At 40.5% G+C, this 24637-nt stretch overlaps 1 protein-coding gene across 5 annotated transcripts in view; it reads right to left on the bottom strand.

Moving 5' to 3' along the window:
• Srp54 (splicing regulatory protein 54) overlaps positions 1-24637 on the bottom strand; it is a 55162-nt gene that overhangs the window by 26202 nt on the left and 4323 nt on the right. For 4 of the 5 annotated variants that reach the window (XM_070095040.1, XM_070095043.1, XM_070095039.1 and 1 more), the window contains exons 4-8: positions 20588-20760; positions 9317-9499; positions 8573-8683; positions 7337-7414; positions 3228-3576 (exon numbers count right to left, since the gene is read on the bottom strand). In XM_070095040.1, the coding sequence (XP_069951141.1) occupies positions 3228-3576; positions 7337-7414; positions 8573-8683; positions 9317-9499; positions 20588-20760 (894 nt within the window). The remainder of the gene's footprint in view (positions 1-3227; positions 3577-7336; positions 7415-8572; positions 8684-9316; positions 9500-20587; positions 20761-24637) is intronic. The other variant, XM_070095044.1, reaches the window with a different exon arrangement.

Here is a 24637-nt window from a genome sequence, read left to right on the forward strand (position 1 = left end):
CCAGGTAAAGTGTATGATAGGGTTATTATTGAAAGAATTATAGGAAAGACAGAACAGGATCACAGATGAGCAAGAGGCTTCAGAATAGGTAGGGTGTGTGTAGACCAAGTGTTTACACTGAAGTATACAGGTGAACAATATTTAGATAAAAGTAGGAAAGTTTTCACTGCATTTTTGGATTTAGAAAAGGCATATGATAGGGTGGATAGGGCAGCAATGTCGCAGATCTTATAAGTGTACAGAATAGGTAGTTACTAAATGTCGTAAAGTTTTTTTATGAGGATAGTAAGGCTCAGGATGAGCAGGGAGGCTTCAGAGTGGGTAGGGGATGTGTAGATCAAGTGTTTACATTGAAGCATATATGTGAACAGTATTTAGATAAAGGTAGGGAAGTTTTTATTGCATTTATGGATTTAGAAAAGGCATATGATAGAGTGGATAGGGGAGCAATGTGGCAGATGTTGCAAGTATATGGAATAGGTGGTAATTTACTAAATGCTGTAAAGAGCTTTTATGAGGATAGTGAGGCTCAGGTTAGGGTGTGTAGAAGAGAGGGAGAATACTTCCCGGTAAAAGTAGGTCTTAGACAGGGATGTGTAATGTCACCATGGTTGTTTAATATATTTATAGATGGGGTTGTAAAAGAAGTAAATGATAGGGTGTTCGGGAGAGGGGTGGGATTAAATTATGAGGAATCAAATTCAAAATGGGAATTGACACAGTTACTTTTTGCTGATGATACTGTGCTTATGGGAGATTCTAAAGAAAAATTACAAAGGCTAGTGGATGAGTTTGAGAATGTGTGTAAAGGTAGAAAGTTGAAAGTGAACATAGAAAAGAGTAAGGTGATGAGGGTATCAAATGATTTAGATAAAGAAAAATTGGATATCAAATTGGGGAGGAGGAGTATGGAAGAAGTGAATGTTTTCAGATACTTGGAAGTTGACGTGTCGGCGGATGGATTTATGAAGGATGAGGTTAATCATAGAATTGATGAGGGAAAAAAGGTGAGTGGTGCGTTGAGGTATATGTGGAGTCAAAAAACGTTATCTATGGAAGCAAAGAAAGGTGGTAAATGCAGCAGCAAGGAGACGGTTGGAGGCAGTGGAGATGTCCTGTCTAAGGGCAATGTGTGGTGTAAATATTATGCAGAAAATTCGGAGTGTGGAAATTAGGAGAAGGTGTGGAGTTAATAAAAGCATTAGTCAGAGGGCAGAAGAGGGGTTGTTGAGGTGGTTTGGTCATTTAGAGAGAATGGATCAAAGTAGAATGACATGGAAAGCATATAAATCTATAGGGGAAGGAAGGAGGGGTAGGAGTCGTCCTCGAAAGGGTTGGAAAGAGCGGGTAAAGGTTTTGTGGGCGAGGGGCTTGGATTTCCAGCAAGCGTGCATGAGCGTGTTAGATAGGAGTGAATGGAGACGAATGATACTTGGGACCTGACGATCTGTTGGAGTGTGAACAGGGTAATATTTAGTGAAGGGATTCAGGGAAACCGGTTATTTTCATATAGTCGGACTTGAGTCCTGGAAATGGGAAGTATAATGCCTGCACTTTAAAGGAGGGGTTTGGGATATTGGCAGTTTGGCGGGATATGTTGTGTATCTTTATACATATATGCTTCTAAACTGTTGTATTCTGAGCACCTCTGCAAAAGCAGTGATAATGTGTGAGTGTGGTGAAAGTGTTGAATGATGATGAATGTATTTTCTTTTTGGGGATTTTCTTTCTTTTTTGGGTCACCCTGCCTCGGTGGGAGACGGCCGACTTGTTGAAAAAAAAAAAAAAAGTAAGGCTCAGGTTAGAGTATGTAGGGGAGAGAAATTACTTTCCAGTAAAAGTTGGCCTTAGATAGGGATGTGTAATGTCACCATGGTTGTCTTAACATACTTATCAATGGGGTTGTAAAAAAAGTAAATGCTAGGATGTTGGGGAAAGGGGTGGAATTAAATTATGGGGCATCAAATACAAAATGGGAATTGACACAGTTACTTTTTGCTGATGATACTGTGCTTTTGGGAGATTCTAAAGAAAAGTTGCAAAGGTTGGTGGATGAGTTTGGGAGGGCTTGTAAAGGAATAAAGTAGAAAGTGACCACAGATAAGAGTAAGGTGATGAGATTATCAAACGAATTAGGTAAATTGGATATCAGATTGGAGGAAGTATGGAAGTGAATTGTGTTCAGATATTTGAGAGTAGATATGTTGGTGGATGGGTTTATGAAGGTGGTGGTAAGCCATAGAAATGATGAAGGAAAAAAGGTGGGTGGTGCACTGATGTATCTGTGGAGACAAAGAATGTTATCCATGGAGGCAAAGAAGGTAATGAATTAGAGTACAGTGGCACCACCACTCTTATATGGGTGTGAAGCATGGGTCATAAATGCTGCAGGAGGCAGCGGCTTGAGGCAGTGGAGATGTAGTGTCTAAGGGCAACGAGTGGTGTAAATATTGTGCAGAGAATTTGTAGTGTGGAAATTAGGAGGAGATGTGGTGTAAATATTGTGCAGAGAATTTGTAGTGTGGAAATTAGGAGGAGATGTGGAGTTACTAAAAATATTCAGAGGAGTGATGACAGGTTGTTGAGTCAGTCTGGTAATTTAGAGAGGCTAGAGCAAAATAGGGTGATTTGGAGGGGGTATAAATCTGTAGTGGAAGGGAGGAGGGGAAGGGGGTCATCCTAGAAAAAGGATGGAGGGAGGAGGTAAAAGATATTTTGTGTGCAAGGGGCCTGGACATACAGCAGGCATGTGTAAGCGTATTAGATAGGGGTGAATGGAGATGAATGATTTTGGGACTTGACGAGCTGTTGGAGTGAGAGCAGGGTAATATTTTATGAAGGGATTCAGGGAAATTAGTTAGCCAGACTTCAGTTCTGGAGGTGGTAAATACAATGCCTACACTTTAAAGGAGGAGTTTGGGATATTGGCTGTTGGGAGTGATATCTAAATTGTCATATCTGGGTCCCTCTGCAAAGACAGTGATTATGTGTTAATGATGGTGACAGTGTTGAATGATGTGAAAGTGGTTCTTTTTTGGGTGACGCTGCCTCGGTGGGAGATGGCAGACATGTTAAAAAAAAAAAAAAATAGGTTTGGTGTTACAAACCTCCCTGTACTAGATTTTCAACCATCTCTTAAAGTGATTCCCTTTCTCCACCGGTTACTCTCAATAAAATTCTTGGCAGTGTGATATTTACTTATGTTTAATGTGATGCTGACAACTGACCTCTTTTTTCTTTTCAGGTTCTTTTTCCTTCTCCTTTTCCTTCATGTCCTCAGGTTTAGTCTCATCTTTCTTGGTTTCCTCTGACTTGCTTGGCTCCAGTGGCTCCTCTTTGATGGTTTCTAATTTTTTTTCTTCTCTCTTCTCCTTATCCTTCTCTTTATCTTTATCCTTCTCTTTATCCTTCTCTTTATCTTTACTTTTCTCCTTATCTTTGTCCTTACTTTTACTGCTACTGCTGCTGCTGCTGCTGCTCTTCTCTTTTCGTGAAGAGGAGCTAGATTTAGTCTTGGACTTTGATCTAGATCTCTTTGAACGGGACTTGGATCGCGACTTCCTTCGAGAGCGTGATCTGCAAGAAAAATAATACAGAAAAAATGGCACAATGCTGTGTTCCTTCATATAATATACAGTAAAAACTTGTTCTATTCTATAACTGCCCAAAACTAGTCTTAAAAATTTACTGATGATGATGGGGAGGAGGAGGAGGAGGTGGAGGGAGGCAGAGGAGAAGGAGGGAGGCAGAGGAGGAGGAGGGAGGCAGAGGTGGTGGAGGGAGGCAGAGGAGGGGGAAGGAGGCAGAGGAGGGGGAGGGAGGCAGAGGAGGAGATGGGGAAGAGGGAGGAGATGGAGGAAGAGGAGGAGGAGGAGGAGATGGAGGAGGAGGAGATGGAGGAGGAGGAGATGGAGGAGGAGGAGATGGAGGAGGAGATGGAGGAGGAGGAGGAGGAGATGGAGGAGGAGGAGGAGGAGATGGAGGAGGAGGAGATGGAGGAGGAGGAGGAGATGGAGGAGGAGATGGAGGAGGAGGAGGAGGAGGAGGAGATGGAGGAAGAGGAGATGGAAGAGGAGGAGATGGAGGAGAAGAAGGAGGAGGAGGAGAAGGAGGAGGAGGAGGAGAAGGAGGAGGAGGATGAGGCAGAGGAGGATGAGGCAGAGGAGGATGAGGCAGAGGAGGATGAGGCAGAGGAGGATGAGACAGAGGAGGATGAGACAGAGGAGGATGAGGCAGAGGAGGATGAGGCAGAGGAGGAGGATGAGGCAGAGGAGGAGGAGGAGGCAGAGGAGGAGGAGGAGGCAGAGGAGGGGGATGAGGCAGAGGAGGAGGATGAGGCAGAGGAGGAGGATGAGGCAGTGGAGGAGGATGAGGCAGTGGAGGAGGATGAGGCAGTGGAGGAGGATGAGGCAGTGGAGGAGGATGAGGCAGTGGAGGAGGATGAGGCAGAGGAGGAGGAGGAGGAGGAGGAGGATGAGGCAGAAGAGGAGATGGAGGAGGCAGAGGAGGAGGCAGAGGAGGAGGCAGAGGAGGAGGCAGAGGAGGAGGCAGAGTAGGAGGCGGGGAAGGAGGCAGTGGCAGCAGCATGGTGATCTGAAAAAGAAAAAACACTTTCCTCATCACTCACTCTATCACTGGCTTGCCAGAGGTGTGCTGATACTATACAGGCACTTCTCACTTAACGACCAAGTTCCATTACTATGAGTAGGTCGGTAGTCATATTGGTCAATAAGCAAGGAGCTGCCCCTTACCAATATTTCAAGCATAATGTACTGGTAGTGGGATTGTGCCAACCATTTTTAGATATTATTTTAATGCCACCTTTGCACCATTTATAACAATTTTAGCATATTAAAAATAGAACTAGGCATTAAAAACAATAAAAAAGTAAAATACACAGAGTACACTCATTACTTACCTTAAAATATTTGAAGTCTTAATGTAGGGTGAGAGGTGGGTATTTATTGTAGAAAGAGGAAAAAGAAGAGGATGAAAGACTAGAAGAAGTATAAAATAAGTTCACTGGAAAAGGGTTAGCTGGTGTGCTCTTGAAAGTTTGTATTGTGGCAAAAGCTTCACAAATGTATGTGAAATGAACGTGTATGAACCAACCATAAATGTTTGTTTACATTCTTGGCATCTCTCTTGTTCTCTCTCTCTCTCTCGTTTACTCAATAAGTGATTATTCTTATTATTCTTATTATTATTAATATTGCCATTGACATACCTAGTTCACTGTACAGGGGTTAGCTGGTGTGTTCGTCTGCTCACATTCTCCGCATCTCTCGTTTATGATGGCATCTAAGGGTAAGTATTTAGGTACAGGTACACACAAATACATTTACACCCAGGATAACCCAAAAAAGTCAGGCAAAGTGACTTTTTGGGTTATCCTGGGTAATCTACACATATGCTGTTATGTATTACAATTTATGTAACTGTATTTATGTATACCTGTACCTGAATAAACTTACTGACCATTAGATGCCATTGTAATTGAGAGAGATGCAGAGAATGTAAACAAACAAATGAACATACCAGCTAACCCCTTTACAGTGAACTTTTTTGTACTTCTTCCATTCATTCCTCTTCTTCAAAGTGCTGCTGCACTTCCAACTCTATCTTGTACTATAGGGGTGCACAATAAAGTACAAATTTATAGACAAAATATGTAGTCTTGGAGACTGCTTGATGCCGAGACACAGCACTGCCATCTCCATGATCAAGGTTCTCGTAGAGAGTATAATACCGACTGGTCAGAGAGACCTGGTCGTAAGTCCAAGCAGACATAAACAGGTAGGTCATTAAGTGAGGAGTGCCTGTAGTTCAAAAACTACAACATATCTTCACCCCTCTTTCAGAATGCATGCACCATACTTCCCACCTCCAGGACTCGTCTGGCTAACAAGTTTCACTGAATCCCTTTATAAATGTTACTCTGTTCACACTCCAACAGTACATCAAGTCATGAAAATCATTTGCCTCCACTCACTTGGCAGGACAGTAGTACCTCCCTGGGCGGTTGCTGTCTACCAACCTACTACCTAGGATATATATATATATCTTTCTTTCAACACACCGGCCGTATCCCACCAAGGCAGGGTGGCCCAAAAAGAAAAACGAAAGTTTCTCTTTTTAAATTTAGTAATTTATACGGGAGAAGGGGTTACTAGGCCCTTGCTCCCAGCATTTTAGTCGCCTCTTACAACACGCATGGCTTACGGAGGAAGAATTCTGTTCCACTTCCCCATGGAGATAAGAGGAAATAAACAAGAACAAGAACTAGAAAGAAAATAGAAGAAAACCCATATATTTTTTTTTCAACAAGTTGGCTGTCTCCCACCGAGGCAGGGTGACCCAAAAAGAAAGAAAATCCCCAAAAAAGAAAATACTTTCATCATCATTCAACACTTTCACCTCACCCACACATAATCACTATTTTTGTAGAGGTGCCCAGAATACAACAGTTTAGAAGTTGTGTTCTGAGGACCTCTGCAAAAACAGTGATTATGTGTGAGTGAGGTGAAAGTGTTGAATGATGATGAAAGTATTTTCTTTTTGGGGATTTTCTTTCTTTTTGGGTCACCCTGCCTCGGTGGGAGACGGCCGACTTGTTGAAAAAAAAAAAAAAAAAAAAATCCCTCCAAACTGCAATATCCCAAATCCCACCTTTAGAGTGCAGGCATTGTACTTCCCAATTCCAGGACTCAAGACCGGTTAATAAAATAACCGGTTTCCCTGAATCCCTTCACTAAATATTACCCTGCTCACACTCCAACAGCTCGTCAGGTCCCAAATACCACCCAGGGAGGTACTACCGTGCTGCCAAGTGAGTGTAAAACGAAAGCCTGTAATTGTTTTACATGATGGTAGGATTGCTGGTGTCGTTTGTCTGTCTCATAAATATGCAAGATTACAGGTACGTCTTGCTACTTCTACTTACACTTGTGTCATAAGAGGCTACTAAAATGCCGGGAGCAAGGGGCTAGTAACGCCTTCTCCTGTATATATTACTCAATTTAAAAGAAGAAACTTTGTTTTTTTCTTTTGGGCCACCCTACCTTGGTGGGATACAGCCGGTTTCTTGAAAGAAGAAGTAAAGTGTTAAACATTAAAAAAAAAAAAACTATAAAACATAATTCGGCATCAATAAATTGTAAAACTCAAATATCGCTGTCGCATTTATGCTGCTGTTCCCAACAAGTGATAATTTTTTTGCCAACTTCAACACACACTAATATCTTAAGTTTTAATCAGATTCCCCTCACAGGAATGTTTTTTCCAGGTATGCCACAGTTTAGATGTTAAATATCACAGAAGCAACAAATATTCTTACCTTGATCTAGATTTCTTTCGTGACTTTGAGGATGATCTCTTCCTTCGTGAGCGACTGCGTGAACGCCGGTGCCGATCTCTACAAAAAAGGAATATATCTTTATTCTAATTTTCTCTATACCAATTTTTTGGGGGTGTCTATCACAAGTTCTAAATTATGACATGTCATGTGACGCTTGAAATACTCAGAAGCTGAATCATGAGGATATGAGATAAAAAAAAAGTATAAATGAAAAGGAAAATGGAGACCTAAGAAAGAGAAGCATAACAGATGTTTAAACCAACAAAACCAGCTGGTCCTTTGCAAAATTAATTTACAAGAAAGGTTATGAAAAGGAGGAAATCTTTGTATTTCTCCCAAGGAAGCTTTCTGTTAAAAGTAAGAGAACCACAGAAAAATCCTAAGGCAAAAAGCTTCACTCATGTTTAATTCATACATGCAGATGAAAAACCAGATGCTTCCATTGTAAATGGAAGCACTACCATGTGAACAGTGTACTCTCTCTCAATGAAGGTTCTCAATGGATGCACTACCATGCAAAGTGTGTACACTCTCCCATTAAAGGTTCTCTCAATGGAAGCATTACTATGTGGATTGAAGAGTATACTTTCTCTCCCACTGAAGATTTTCTTTGGCCATACTCACACTACAATAACAGTGAGTGCTTAGCAGCACATTCTTTTCCTCTTCACTTATAGATTTTTGCTTAAGCAATCTCATTTAACTTTTCCACAAAATTCTTATTTTCAATATGTGCAACTGGAAACTCTTGTATGACTGTCACAGTCAACATGTACAATTTGTCAATCAGAGCTTCAAGGGTTTCTTAACCTTGAATGTAGCTGATATGTATGGGGAACATCCTACATGAGGACACCTCCAAAATGAAGGCACATACCCAGATGGATTACAGCATCAAACAATTGAAACACAGAATCGAAGCAAGATAAATGTAGACATAATCTGGTAGATAAGCATGAGTGGTTCATTAAAGGAAATGAAAACATTAGCTGAATAGAACTAGTTATATTTTGCAAAAATGAAGCTTTATATAACTTTTTTGGCCTTAACCAGGAGGATATATGCTTTTGATCAGAATAGATTACTTAATGAAAGACCAATTAAAAAGCCAGCTTTAAGATTATATTTTTCCCCTGTCTAGATACATCTATGAGTAAGAGGCAATTATACACATCACTACAGAACAATCACCACAAATAGTACCACAAATAGTACCTGGACCGTGACCTTGACCGGGTCCTATGATGCGAGCGAGAACGGGTTCTCCTGTGAGATCTGGAGCGTCGAGATCGAGACCTAGTGCGGCGGCGTGATCGGGATCGGCTCCTATAAAAATCAAAATCAAACAAAACTGATATTTAAATTTCAATCTGAGACTTCTTATTTATAAAACATTATCTGAGTACTTTTTCCTATCCTTCAACAGAACCAGGTCTTAAGGTTACATAATAGATCACATGTTGAATACAGAGCTTCTGTTTCTTAAGGCCTGATGAACAAGACCTGATTATTTCTTGTAATGTAGTCCTTTTGTGAAGAATCCATAAATTCTTTATATTCAAAATATTTCTTGGACATAACTGATACATCTCTCAACACACATGTCCAAAAATAAATGCCTAGAAGACATCCTGTATATGCTATATATAAACAAATAAAATGTCAAACTTCACAGCCCATTTATTCCTCTCCACATCACACCAACTGATACATAAATGTATACAGGTGGAGCCCAACTTACAAACAAGTTGCATTATTGATTTTTCAACTGTATTGAAAGCAACAGTACAAAGGATAGTTATGTTTCTCAAACACATGTGTATTGCAGCTGCAGGACTTCAGCTGGTTCTTTAGTGCCCCAGTTTGTAAGTGGCAATATGCGTACCTTAGGGAGTTTGTAAGTTGGGGGATCTCCTATATTCAAGATAAAGGGGCTCAACATAGTAGGAAAATACTCACCGTGATCTTGACCTGGATCTTTTTTCCTTTGATGAGTCTAGGAAAGACATAACAGGATCAATAGCAGAAGCAATGAAGTTTTGAGCCTCTTTTACTCTTCGCATTGCTTCCTCAATCTCTCGTTGTGCAGCCTCATTACTTTTTGTTTGAGGCTTAATAATTCCTACAGTAGAATGATTAACCCTACAAGGAAGAAAGAAAATTATAAATTATTTAAACCAAAATAATTATCCTGCTGTAAATCCCAGAGTACTAATCAATTTTTGAAGCTGCAAAACTAGGGATTGACTTGTTCAACGGGCTTAAAATGACAGACACTGGAAATCTGTGTGCATACACCCATATCCCTCACCAAAGGCTAGTAAATATTAAGTTTATATATAGTATCTTAAGCTGCATGCCAGTAATAGAGTTACCCCTCTGCCACTTAGAAAACCATCACACTATAAACCCTAACTTGTCTGGGGAAATTTAGGTCTTAGTAATAATTCAGGGAGGACTGGATTCATTATTAATACTAAAACACTATAATAATTTACATATATTAATATTAGGTCATTACCTCAGGGAATGAAATTAGTAGTAAATAAGGGAATAATTTTGAAACCTTAGTGATCAAGGCATGATTAAACATACACAAATGCAGTTACATGGAATTTTTTACTGAAAACACTTCACCCATGAAGTAGGCTTTTTTCAAAACACTTGATAAAGTGATTTGACAAATCAGCTGTGTAGGCAAATTTTTTCTAACAAAGCATGCATATAATTGCATTTACATCTTTTTTTACTATCAGGTAGTATCTCACACCATTACCTATTCATGGTTCACGAACTAGGTATATTAGTCCTGATAAACTGGGTTGATAAAGCCCCAAATGGGCAAAATATATAATAAAATGTCTCAAGTGTTGAATATGTCTATTTCCACATTACCTATCTAAGACTGAGGTATACAAACACAAGACAAGTATACAGGAAATATAAATAAGGTTCCTAGGTAGTAGGTTGGTAGGCAGCAACCCCCCAAGGAGGTACTACCGTCCTGCAAAAATGAGTGTGAAATGGGAGCTTGTAATTGTTATATATGATGGTAGGATTGCTGGTGTCTTTTTTCTTTCTCATAACCATGCAAGGTTTCAAGTATGTCTTGCTACTTCTACTTACACTTACGTCACACTACACATGCATGTACAAGCATAAATATACACACCCTTCTGTCTTTTCTTCCATTTCTTACTAGTTCTTGTTATTGTTAATTTCCTCCTCTCTCTGTGGGGAAGTGGAACAGAATTCTTCCTCCATATGCCATATGTGTGTAATAAGAGGTCACTAAAATACCAGGAGCAAGGGGCTAGTAACCCCTTCTTCTATATATGCTACTAAATTTAATAAGAGAAACTTTCGTTTTTCTTTTTAGGCCACCCTGCCTCAGTGGGATACAGCTGGTTTGTTGAAAGAAGATAAATAAGGTTATAACCATGAAAGAACTCTACTGGATCAATTCAGATTTACAAAGGATATAGTGAAGAAACTGCCAAGCAGAACCTGAAACAATGTACAGTGGACCCCCGCATAACGATCACCTCCGAATGCGACCAATTATGTAAGTGTATTTATGTAAGTGCGTTTGTATGTGTATGTTTGGGAACAAATTCGGTCAGTACTGGCACCTGAACATACTTCTGGATCGAAAAAATATCGTTAACCGGGGGTCCACTGTATTTTAGTTGAATAATTTTAGAAAGGGGCAGTAGAGAAAAATTCTTCTTCCATAAGCCATGTGTGTCATAAGAGGCAACTAAAATGCTGGGAGCATGGGGCTAGTAACCCCTTTTCCTATATAAATTTCTATATTTAAAAAGGAAAAAAAAAATAACTTCATTTTTCTTTTTTGGTCACCCTGCCTTGGTGGGATACACCCAGTTCATCAAAAAAAAAAAAAAAAATTTAGAGTGGATATCAGGTTGGAGGGAGGGAGAATGGAGGAGGTAAATGTATCCAGATACAGCCTCTTCTCACTTAACAACAGAGTTCTGTTCCTAAGACCACGTCGGTAAACAAATTCGTCGCAAAGCAAGGAGTATACTATAATGGTAATGGGTTTGTGTCAACCATCTTTGATATTGTTTTAATGTCACTTTTGCACCATTTATAACATTTTTATATTTTTAAATGTTTATACAGTAATGTACTGTATATTGTAATAAAAAGAAGAGAAGCAATCAGCTCTAATATACATTATTTAGGTATGCATACTGGACACAGAGCCCATAGTAAGTCCGAGTCATTGGTAAACAAGAACTTTATACATGAGGGGGCAAAAAGGGAAATGTACCAGAATACAGTGGTATTAACACTATTATACAGCATGAAATATGGATTTTTAACATTGCAATAAGGAGGAGGCTGGAGGCAGCAGACATCAGTAGAGACTTTTTTTTTTTTTTTACCACAATAGCCTTGTCGCACCAAGGCAGAGTGACCCACAGAACATATTTACCATCATCCATTCCATCAGTGTCTACAGAAGTGTGCTGATATAGCAATTCACATTACCCTCAGACTGCAACACCTCCATCTTTTAACTAAGTGCAGACACTGTCCTTCCCACCTCCAGGACCCAAGCCTAGCAAACTGGTTTCCCTGAATCCCTTCATAAAAGTTACCTTGTTCACACTCCAGCAGCACATCCATTAAAAAAAAAAACACTTGTCTCATTCACTCCTGTTAACAAACAGCTGGATGTTCAAGCCTTAAAACTCAAAAGCCTCTTTTACCTCCTTCCTCAAACCATTCTTGGGACAACCCATACCCCTCCTACCTACCACCCCAGATATATACACCCTATCTGTCAACTTATCCCTCTCCATCCTCTCTACAAGTAATACTCTCTCCAACCATTCCTGAAATGACACTTACCTCTCCTACCTTCCACCCCAGATTTATACACCTTCTTTGTCAACCTATGCTTCTCTATCTTCTCCATATCCCCAAACCACTTCAACATCTCCTCAGCCTTCTGAATTATACACTTTTCTTTTTTTTTTTTTTTTAACATGCTGGCCTTTTCCTACTGAGGAGTGACAAAAAAAAAATCACCATCATTTACACTATCAATGTCTTTGCAGAGGTGTGCAGATACGATAGTTTAGATGTCACTCTTAACAGCAAATATCCCAAACACTTCCTTTAGAATGCAGGCATTGTACTTCATATTTCCAAGACCCTGCTTGCACTCCAACAGCTCATCAAGTCTCAAAAACTATTTGTCTCCATTCATTCCTATCTAAAACACTCGTATGTACCTGCTGTATACCCAAAACCCTTGCATAAAAAAACTCTTTTACCGCCACCCTCCATCCTTTCCTAGGACAATTCCTACCCCTGTAGACAGTGAGCCTACTGTCTAGTTATCATAGTCCCCCCTTGGAGTGAGTTGTTGTGGGCCTAGTTCCCTGAGTGCCCACCAGAAGGTAGGTCCTCAAGTTAGACATACCCAGCCATGCCTCTCTCTCACTCTGAGACCCTTCTGGATTGGCTTGGGCACACCTCTCACTGCCTGCTGTTAACCCCAATATTCCAATAAAGAAGAAGCTAGAAAATGGCCATATAGCTCACCTACTGACAAGTTACTAGACCAGCCCAATAGACAGATATAACACCCCTCCAAGTTATCCTATTTTGCTCCATCCTTTCTAAATGGCCAAACTACCTCAAAAATCCCTCCTCAGCCCTCTGAATAATAAGAACATAAGAAAGAAGGAACACTGCAACAGGCCTACTGACCCATGCAGAGCAGGTCCATGTCCCCCCCCCTCCACCGGATTAGCCCAATGACCCACCCCCCTGGATTAGCCCAATGACCCACCCAGTCTGGTCACCTCCACTCAAGGATGGAGCACGGCACCAGACCCAGCAGCACAAGCTAGTCAGGTCCAACTCACACCCACTCATGTATTTATCTAACCTATTTTTAAAACTACACAACGTTTTAGCCTGAATAACTGTACTCGGGAGTTTGTTCCGCTCATCCACGACTCTATTACCAAACCAGTGCTTTCCTATATCCTTCCTGAATCTGAATTTTTCCAACTTGAAACCATTGCTGCGAGTCCTGTCTTGGCAGGAAATTTTCAGCACGCTATTTACATCCCCTTTATTTATTCCTGTTTTCCATTTATACACCTCGATCATATCAACCCTAATTCTACGCCTTGCTAGAGAGTGCAAATTCAGGGCCCCCAGTCTATCCTCATATGGAAGATTTCTGATACATGGGCTCATCTTTGTCATCCTCCTCTGTACGTTTTCCAGAGCATTTATATCCATTCTATAATACGGTGACCAGAACTGAGCAGCATAGTCTAAATGAGGCCTAACCAAGGATATATAGAGTTGAAGAACAACCTGAGGACTTCTATTATTTATACTTCTAGATATGAAGCCAAGAATTCTGTTAGCTTTATTGCAAACACTAATGCACTGTTGTCTTGGTTTTAGAGTACTGCTAACCAGAACTCCTAAATCCTTTTTGCAATCAGTAGAATTAAGATCTACATTATTTAGTTTATATGTGGCATGGTTATTTAACTGTCCAACATTTAGAACTTTGCATTTGTCAATATTAAACGGCATCTGCCACTTCTCTGACCATTGCATCAGTCTATTCAAATCATCCTGGAGTGCTCTAGTGTCCTCATTAGAATGAATTGGACGGCCTATTTTGGTGTCATCAGCAAATTTGCTTATGTCGCTATTTATTCCCTCATCTATGTCGTTTATGTAAATTGTGAACAACAATGGGCCCAACACTGACTCCTGAGGAACACCGCTTGTGACGTGCCCCCATTCTGATTTCCCCCCATTTATGCAAACTCTCTGCTGCCTATTTGTCAGCCATGCCTCTACCAAGGAAAAAATTTCTCTTCCTATTCCGTGTGCCTTAAGTTTCCTCAATAGCCTCTGATGTGGAACTCTATTGAAAGCCTTACTGAAGTCCATATACACAATATCATATTCATTACCATGATCTACCTCCTCAAACACCTTACTGAAAAAGTTAGTAAATTCGTAAGACAGGAACGCCCCTTTGTAAAACAATGTTGAGATTCATTAATCAATTTGTGCCTATCAAGATGGCTACGAATTGCTTCGGAAATTATTGATTCCATAAATTTTCCCACTATGGAGGTAAGGCTTATTGGTCTACAGTTCGAAGCCAAGGACCTGTCACCTACCTTGTAAATAGGTATTACATTTGCCATTTTCCACTTATCAGGCACTATGCCAGTTTGTAGTGATATGTTAAAAAGATTAGCCAAGGTATGCTAAGTTCCTCTTTACATTCCTTTAACACCCTTGCAAACAGTTCATCAGGGCCTGGGGATTTGTTAGGTTTTAGTTTCTCTACTTGTCTGAGGACCATGTCACTAGTTACCGCAATCGTACATAGTTTATTATTGCTAGTATTTTCCTGGGTGAAAACTGAGAGGAAGTAGGTATTGAGAATTTCACACATATCCTTATCACTGTCAGTGATCTGACCAGAGCTACTCTTAAGTGGGCCAATCTTGTCCCTAACCTTACTTCTGTATACCTGAAAGAACCCTTTTGGGTTAGTCTTTGAATCCCTTGCAACCTTAGCCTCATAATCCCTTTTTGCTTTCCTTATTCCTTTCTTTATTTCTCTCTTTAATTGAATATATTGATTTCTTAACTGCCCATCCCCTCTTTTGATATGCCTATATGTGCCTCTCTTTTGACCAATGAGATGTTTTAATCTATTGTTTATCCATTTGGGATCATTTTTGTTAGATCTAATTTTCCTACTCTGAACAAAAGTTGTCTGGGCAGCTAAAACTATGCTCTGAAAAACGTCATATTGGCAACCAAGATCACCTACCTGACCCATAGTCAGGACATCCCAATTTAGCCCACCCAGGTAATTTTTCAGTCCCATGAAGTCGGCCAAGCGAAAATCTGGGACAGAGATTTGACTGCAGTTATCTGGGTAATTCCATGATACTATATTGAAACTAAGTGATTTGTGATCACTTTCCCCAAGCTCATCATTAACCTCAAGATTATTAATTAGTGAATCTTTGTTGGCAAGAACCAAGTCAAGCAGATTGTTTCCTCTAGTTGGTTCTGTCACAACCTGTTCTAAAAAGCAATCCTGAACTGTATCAAGAAAGTCACTAGACTCAAGATTTCCTGTCATATTGTTCCAATCAATTTGTCTAAAGTTAAAATCTCCCATTATCACAACATTTTCATATCCATATCTAGATGCCTTATGCATTTCGTCCCATAACAGCTTACTGCACTCCCTATCAAGGTTTGGGGGCCTATAAATCACACCCAAAATTAATTTGTCACGTCTCTCAAGAAACTGTAGCCGAACAGATTCTGTGTTCGATGTTTCTAGTCTTACATCATGTCTAAGTCAGCAATTTAAATTTTCTCTGACATACATCGCCACTCTACCACCTTCCTGTTGACGCTATCAGTGTGGAATAGTTTATAACCCTGTATGTTGCATTCAGAAGGCATTTCTCTATCTTTCAGGTTGAACCAGGTCTCTGTTATACCAATAATATCTACATTACCTGCACTTGCAAGTAATCTTAGCTCATCTATCTTATTTCTTAGACTCCTAATATTTGTATAGTAAACCTTAAGGGAGCTAGTCACTCGCTGCCCTCTACTATCTTTGTTTGTTTGTTGATCAACTGATTTGCCATTACTAGCAACTTTATTTTGAATATTGTCTTTTAAACATATCCCTGAGGTATCCCGGTAATAACTGCTGTTTTTAACCCTTATGCCGCAGCATGATTGTTTCTCACAACCACCCATACCTCTATAATCTATCAGTTTAAATTCCTAGACAAGTCATCAATTACCCTCTCAATTGAATTGGCTAATGCAACCACTCCATCCCCAGAGAGATGACCCCCATCCCTTGCATACATATCACGTTTGCCAAAGAATAGTTCCCAGTTATCAATGAATGGGATTGCAAGTTCCTTGCAGTACCTGTCTAGCCAGCAATTTATACCAATTGCCCTAGACATCCATTCATTGCCCACTCCCTTTCTAGGCAAGATGCTACATATGACTGGGATCCCTCCCTTAGACCTAACTACTTCTATGGCTGACCTATACTTATCCAGCAGCTCCTCTCTCCTGCCCTTCCCAATGTCATTACCCCCAGCACTAAGACAGATAATGGACTTGTTCCCATTACCTGCCATAATATTATCCAACCTTCTGCCTATGTCACCAACACCAGCTCCAGGAAGGCACACTCTCTGTCTGACCTTTCTGTCTCTGTTACAAAATGCACGGTCCATATATCTTACCTGAGAATAGCCTACTATTAAAATATTCTTACTTTGATTAGCAGGGGAATCAGTGGTACCTTCAACCTCACTAACCACTGAAGTACACTCGTCTTGGAGAACAGAGAATCGATTTCCTACTTTCACATCTTCTCTATTAACTCACCTCATCTTCCTTCTTCCTGAACTGTGAACCACTTGCCACTTAAAGTGGCTGCCACTATCACTGCTGGTGACCATTTCCTCCTTACCAGCTAAATCCTTCTCACACTCGCTCCCAAACTCATCTATGCGAAGCTTCAGCCTCCTATTTTCCTCCTGAAGAAGTAGAATCTCCTTCAACACTTGAACCTGAGATTCTAAAACACTACAACAAGCCATGGTGCTTGGTAACAGCCCACGCTAACTCCCAAGAGCTTAGGCAGGTATGACCGCAGGTGACCACTGACCTCAGTGTACTTTTGGTAATTCCACACCTCCTCCTAATTTCTACACTACAAATTTTCTGCATAATATTTACACCACATTTGGCCCTTATACATGACGTCTCCATCCAGCCTCCTCTTTGCTGTAACATTCACAGTCAATGCTTCACACCCATATAAGAGTGTTGGTACCACTATACTCTCACACATTCCTGTCTTTGCCTCCATGGAAAACGTTCTTTGTCTCCACATATACCTCAATGCACCAACCACAGTGACATTATGCATCCCTGTCTAAGGCCTACTTTTTAATGGAAAGTAATCTCCCTCTCTAAACCACACCGTTAGGGTGTGGTTTAGAGAGCCTCTTTTTTTTTTTTTTCAAGAAGGCCGTCTCCCACCGAGGCAGGGTGACCCAAAAAGAAAGAAAATCCCCAAAAAGAAAGAAAATCCCCAAAAAGAAAGAAAATCCCCAAAAAGAAAATACTTTCATCATCATTCAACTCTTTCACCTTACTCACACATAATCACTGTTTTTGCAGAGGTGCCCAGAATACAACAGTTTAGAAGTATATATGTATAAAAATACACAATATATCCCTCCAAACTGCCAATATCTCAAACCCCTCCTTTAGAGTGCAGGAATTGTACTTCCCATTTCCAGGACTCAAGTCTAGTTATATAAAATAAGCCTCATTATCCTCATAAAAACTCTTTACAGCCTTTAGTAACTTACTATCTATTCCATGCACTTGCAACATCTGCCACATTGCTCCCTTATCCACCCTATCATATGCCTTTCCTAAATCCATAAAAGCAACAAAAACTTCCCTACCTTCATCTAAATATTGCTCTCTTGTATGCTTGGTCTACACAACCCCCACCCATTCTAAAATCTCCTTGTTCATCGGCAATCCTGCTCTCTGTCTTACCTCTAATTCTTTCAACAATAACCCTACCAAATACAGGTCTCCCTCAACATTCACGTTTTCAGCTTTCGCGGGCTTCACACATTCGCGAATTCCCAACCGCCAAAATCCCAGCCGCCAAATTATATTCAAGTTTCCCCCCGTCCCTACTACCCTTCCACCGACCCCCGCAACTGGCAACCAGCCCTCCCACCACTCAGTGTGGTGAGTGTTTTGTTTGTTCATTATTTGCTATTAAACTACAGTATAAATAATGTAAACCCATTCATGACTGCATATTGCAATGGCTATTCGGACAGGTATTAGACGGTGACATCATGTGTTTACTCTTGAACACAGCAAAGAATCAAACATTTCTGCTACTGCTAATAATAAGAATAGTAATAATAATAATAATAATAATAATAATAATAATAATAATAATAAATATGATATAATTGAAGAAGGAAGTTGTACAAAAATACGAGGGAGTGGTTGACACATCGTCAGTGTGACTTTGTTTATGCTGGAGTGAACATTAGTCTCCCTGCTCTTCCAAACATTTCACAATAATTCATTGTGTTTGGTGCTTGTAGATTGAGTGCGACTGGAGTGGTAGAGGCAGTGGTTGAGGCAGCTGTTGAGGCAGCTGTTGAGGCAGCGATTGAGGCAGTGGTTGAGGCAGCGATTGAGGCAGTGGTTGAGGCAGCGATTGAGGCAGTGGGTGAGGCAGCTGTTGAGGCAGCGATTGAGGCAGTGGTTGAGGCAGCTGCTGAGGCAGCAATTGAGGCAGTGGGTGAGGCAGCTGTTGAGGCAGCAATTGAGGCAGTGGGTGAGGCAGCTGTTGAGGCAGCGATTGAGGCAGTGGGTGAGGCAGCTGTTGAGGAAGCGATTGAGGCAGTGATATTTAATAACATACATGTTATTAATAATAATAATACATGTTATTAATAATATGTACTATTATTATTTATAACATATATGTTATTAAATACCACTGCCTCAACCGCTGAATTATCATGAAATGTTTGGAAGAGCAGGGAGACTAACGCTCACTCCAGCATAAACAAAGCCACACTGACGATGTGTCAACCACTCCCTCGTATTTTTGTACAATTTCCTTCTTCAATTATATTGTATTATTATTATTATTATTATTATTATTATTATTATTATTATTATTATTACTATTGTTATTATTAGCAGTAGCAGAAATGTTTGATTCTTTGCTGCGTTCAAGAGTAAACGCATGATGTCACCGTCTAATACCTGTCCGAATAGCCATTGCAATATGCAGTCATGAATGGGTTTACATTATTTATTCTGTAGTTTAATAGCAAATAATGAACAAACAAAACACTCACCACACAGTGGTGGGAGGGCTGGTTGCCAGTTGCGGGGGTCGGAGGGAGGGTAGTAGGGACTCGCAGTGGTTGGGGAAGTGGTGGAGGCAGTGGTGGAGTCTGTGGTATTTAATAACATACATGTTATTAAAGCATAACATGTATATATTTAGTACAATTTACGACGTTTTCATGTATTTTATGATTGTTCATGGTTCAACAAGTTAAGGAAGCAGTATTGTATTATATTCCCCTACAATATATTGGGGGCACCAAACATTCACGGTTTTTCAACATTCGCGAGGCTCTTGATCCCCTAACCCTCGCGAATGTTGAGGGAGACCTGTACTTTACCTGGTATACACAGTAAGTTTATTCCCTTATAATTTTTACACTCACTTTTGTCTCCCTTCTTTTTATATAAAGGAACTATGCACACTCTCTGCCAGACCCTAGGAACCTTCCCCCTTCTCTATTTATATAATGTATTTTTTTTTTTTTATCACACTGGCCGATTCCCACCAAGGCAGGGTGGCCCGAAAAAGAAAAACTTTCACCATCATTCACTCCATCACTGTCTTGCCAGAAGGGTGCTTTACACTACAGTTTTTAAACTGCAACATTAACACCCCTCCTTCAGAGTGCAGGCACTGTACTTCCCATCTCCAGGACTCAAGTCCGGCCTGCCGGTTTCCCTGAACCCCTTCATAAATGTTACTTTGCTCACACTCCAACAGCACGTCAAGTATTAAAAACCATTTGTCTCCATTCACTCCTATCAAACACGCTCACGCATGCCTGCTGGAAGTCCAAGCCCCTCGCACACAAAACCTCCTTTACCCCCTCCCTCCAACCTTTCCTAGGCCGACCCCTACCCCGCCTTCCTTCCACTACAGACTGATACACTCTTGAAGTTATTCTGTTTTGCTCCATTCTCTCCACATGTCCGAACCACCTCAACAACCCTTCCTGAGGTGGTTCGGACATGTGGAGAGAATGGAGCGAAACAGAATAACTTCAAGAGTGTATCAGTCTGTAGTGGAAGGAAGGCGGGATAGGGGTCGGCCTAGGAAAGGTTGGAGGGAGGGGGTAAAGGAGGTTTTGTGTGCGAGGGGCTTATATATATATATAATGTAGTTGGGTATAATTGAATAACATAAATTTATGTACACTACCACATCTAACACTGAGATTTTAATTAAGCAAAGTAACCCTTTCATTCAATGAAGCTTCTATACACTGTACTTACTTGATTGGTCGACCCATGTGTTCTTGATGGTGCATCTTGAGGGCTTGAATTATGGAAGGCTGTTCAGAGTATTCCACAAGAGCATTTCGTGAACCATCATGTTCTACACCTAGACGAAGGTACCGAACCTCACCAGCCTTGGCTGCAATTTCCATTATCTGGTCAGAGGTTATCTGAGAAACACACAAGTTCATTTTAGTGAAGTACATAACATTTGTGATACAAAGGAGAAAAAATTTTCTTAAAAGGAGGTTTTGTATGCGAGGGGCTTAGACATCCAGCAAGCGTGTGTGAGCATATTAAATAGGAGTGGAGTCAAGTGGTTTTTAAGTGTTGAGGTGCTGTTGGAGTGTGAGCAAGGTAACATGTATGAAGGGATTCAGGAAAACAAGTTGGCCGGACTTGAGTCCAGACATAAGCACAGTGCCTGCATACTGAAGGAAGGGTGAGGATATTTGCAATTTTGAACTGTAGTATCAGCCCACCACTGGCAAGATAGTGGAGTGAATGATGGTGAAAGTGTTCCTTCTTTATAGGACACCCTACCTCGGTGGAAGATGGCCAGCTTGTTTAAAAAAAAATCCAATTCCTATTAATTTTTTAACAAAATGCTTAACAAAGGACTAAAAGCATATACCATGCTGTACTCATCAAAGACTGAAAGTCCCTCTCCCATTCCCTAGCTCCCTCCCTCTTACCCATTCCCCCTCTCCCATTCCTTACATGTCTCTCAGCCGAGGGTAACTTTAAACCAATTGCCAGTAATTTCTTTTTCTTGCAGTTTTTTTTATAAACACACTGGCTATTTCCCACAAAAGCAAGGTGGCCCAAAAAAGAAAAACTTTCATCATCATTCACTCCATCACTGTCTTGCCAGAGGCATGCCCACATTACAATTATAAAACTGTAACATTAACACCCCTCCTTCAGAGTGAAGTCACTATACTTCCCACCTCCAGGACTCAAGTCCAGCCTGCCAGTTTCCCTGAATCCCTTCATAAATGTTACCTTGCTTGAACTTCAACAGCATGTCAAGTCCTAAATACCATTTGTCTCCACTCCTATCTAATAGCCGCTCACACACAAACCCTCCTTTACCCCCTCCCTCCAACCTTTCCTAGGTTGACCCCTACCCTGCCTTCCTTTCACTACAGATTTATATGCTCTCCAAGTCATTCTATTTTGTTCCATCCTCTCTAAATGTCTGAACCACCTCAACAATCCCTCCTCAGCCCTCTGGATAATACTTTTAGTAACCCCACACCTCCTTCTAATTTCCAAACTACAGATTCACTACATTATATTTGCTCCACACATTGCCCTCAGACATGACATCTCCACTGCCTCCAGTCTTCTCCTTGTTGCAACATTCACCACCAGTGCTTCACATCCATATAAGAACGTTGGTATAACTATGCTCTCATACATTCCCTTCTTGCTTCCATGGATAATGTTCTCTCTCTCCACAGACTCCTAAGTGCACCACTAACCTTTTTCCCCTCATCAATTCTATGAGTCATCTCATCTTTCATAGACCTATCTGCTTACACATCCACTCCCAAATACAGTGGACCCCCGCTTAACGATCACCTCCAAATGCGACCAATTATGTAAGTGTATTTATGTAAGTGCGTTTGTACGTGTATGTTTGGGGGTCTGAAATGGACTAATCTACTTCACAATATTCCTTATGGGAAAAAATTCGGTCAGTACTGGCACCTGAACATACTACTGGAATGAAAAAAGTTCGTTAACCGGGGGTCCACTGTATCTGAATACATTCACCTCCTCCATACTCTCGCCCTCCAATCTGATAACCAATCTTTCATTACCTAAATTTTTTGTAATCCTCATCACCCTACTCTTTCCTTTATTCACTTTTAATTTCCTTCTTTTACATACCCTACCAAACTCGTCCACCAACCTCTGCAACTTCTCATCAGACTCTCCCAAAAGCACAGTGTCATCGGCAAAGAGCAATTGTGACAACTCCCACTTTGTGTTAGATTCTTTATCTTTTAACCCCACATCTTTTGCCAAAACCTGAGCATTTACTTCTCTTACAACTCCATCTATAAATATACTGAACAACCATGGTGACATCACACACCCCTGTCTAAAGCCTATTTTTACTGGGAAATAATCTCTCTCTCTCCTACATTCTCTAACCTGAGTCTCACTATCCTTGCAAAAACTCTTCACTGCTTTCAGTAACCTACCTCATATTCCATACATGTGCAACATCTGCCACACTGCCCCCCTATCCACCCTATCATATGCCTTTTCCAAATCCATAAATGTCACAAAAACTTCTTTACCCTTATCTAAATACTGTTCACCTATATGTTCTACTGTAAACACTTGGTCTACACACCCTCTACCCATCCTAAAGCCTCATTGTTCATCTGCTATCCAGCTCTCCGTCTTACTCTTAATTCTTTCAATAATAACTCTACCATACAATTTACCAGGTATGCTCAAGAGGCTTATTCCCCTATAATTTTTACACTCTTTTGTCCCCTTTGCATTTATACAAAGGAACTATGCATGCTCTCTGCCAATCCCTACAAACCTTACCCTCTTCCTTACATTTATTAAATAAGAGCTAACCATTCCAATATTATACCCCTCACCCCTACTTTTAACACTTTTGTCTTTATCCCATCAATTCCAGCTGCTTTACCCCCTTTCATTCGACCCACTGCCTCACCCACTTTCCCCCCACTCACAATGGGCTTTTCCTCACTCCTACAAGATGTTCCTCCCTACCCAATACACGAAATCACTACTTCCCTATTCTCGTCAACATTTAACAATTCCTCAAAAGATTCCTTCCACCTTCCCGATACCTTCAATTCTCCATCTAACAACTCCCCTCTCCTATCTTTAACCGTCAAATCCACTCGTTCCCTAGGCTTCTCAACTTATTAATCTACTCCAAAACTTTTTCTTATTTTCAATAAAATTGCTGACACCTCACTCACTCTCTCATTTGCTCTCTTTTTACATTCCTTCATCACTCTCTTAACCTCTCTTTTTCTCTCCATATATTCCTCCCTCCTTGTATCACTTCTACTTTGTAAAAACCTCTCATATGCTAACTTCTTCTTTCTTACTACTCTCTTTACCTCGTTCCACCAATCACTCTTCTTCCCTCCTGCACCCACTTTTCTATAGCCACAAACTTCTTCTGAACACTAACACTACACTCTTGAATCTACCGCATACATCTTCACTCTCACTGCCTATACTCTCACTAGCCCATCTGATGTATCTGTAGCCCCTCTATAAACATGCACATCCTGTAGTCTGCCCATCAGTCTTTCATCTACCAATACATAGTCCAACAAACTACTGTCATTATGTCCTATATTATATCTTGTATACTCATTTATTCCTTGCAGTTATTTTAACAAATAGCCAATTAAAAATAGTAGAACAAGTGAAAATTGTGAATAATAAGAACATATTGTGACTGAAAACTGAGTGTCAGTAAAGTATGTTATCTCTTATTAGTTCCCATAAAGAAAATTTTGTAATAAAATTATCATTTTAAAAGCCAGCTTTACAATTCTCATCAATTTTTCTAGCCCAAATGATACTTATATGCAACACCTATATCAAAACAATAGGAGAGAAAGTTCAGAATGCATTAACAGTTAAATAAAGCAAACAAAAAAAATGTACAGTATCATACATTACACTGTCATTACACATTTCTATGCCACCTAGGGTGATATATCTACAGAGGATGTAATTCTAAAATAAGTACATATACAGGCGAGCCCTGCTTTAAGGTGTTTCACTAATGCAGTGGGTTTCAATTGTACACATTCTTCATTTACTCAGACCGCATTTATTCCCACCTCCAGGACTCAAGTTCAGTAAGCCAGACTTTAATCCTGGAGGTGGGAAGTACAGTGCCTGCGCTTTGCAGGAGGAATGTTGATTTGTTGGTTTTTAACTGTAGTGTAGCTGTGCCTCTGTAATGAAAGTAAGCGAGTGAATGATGATGAAAGTTTTGCTTCTTTCTCGGGTCACCCTGCCTCG

This window comes from Cherax quadricarinatus, chromosome 48 (genome assembly GCF_038502225.1).
Source record: "Cherax quadricarinatus isolate ZL_2023a chromosome 48, ASM3850222v1, whole genome shotgun sequence".
NCBI classification, from domain to species: Eukaryota; Metazoa; Arthropoda; class Malacostraca; order Decapoda; family Parastacidae; genus Cherax; species Cherax quadricarinatus.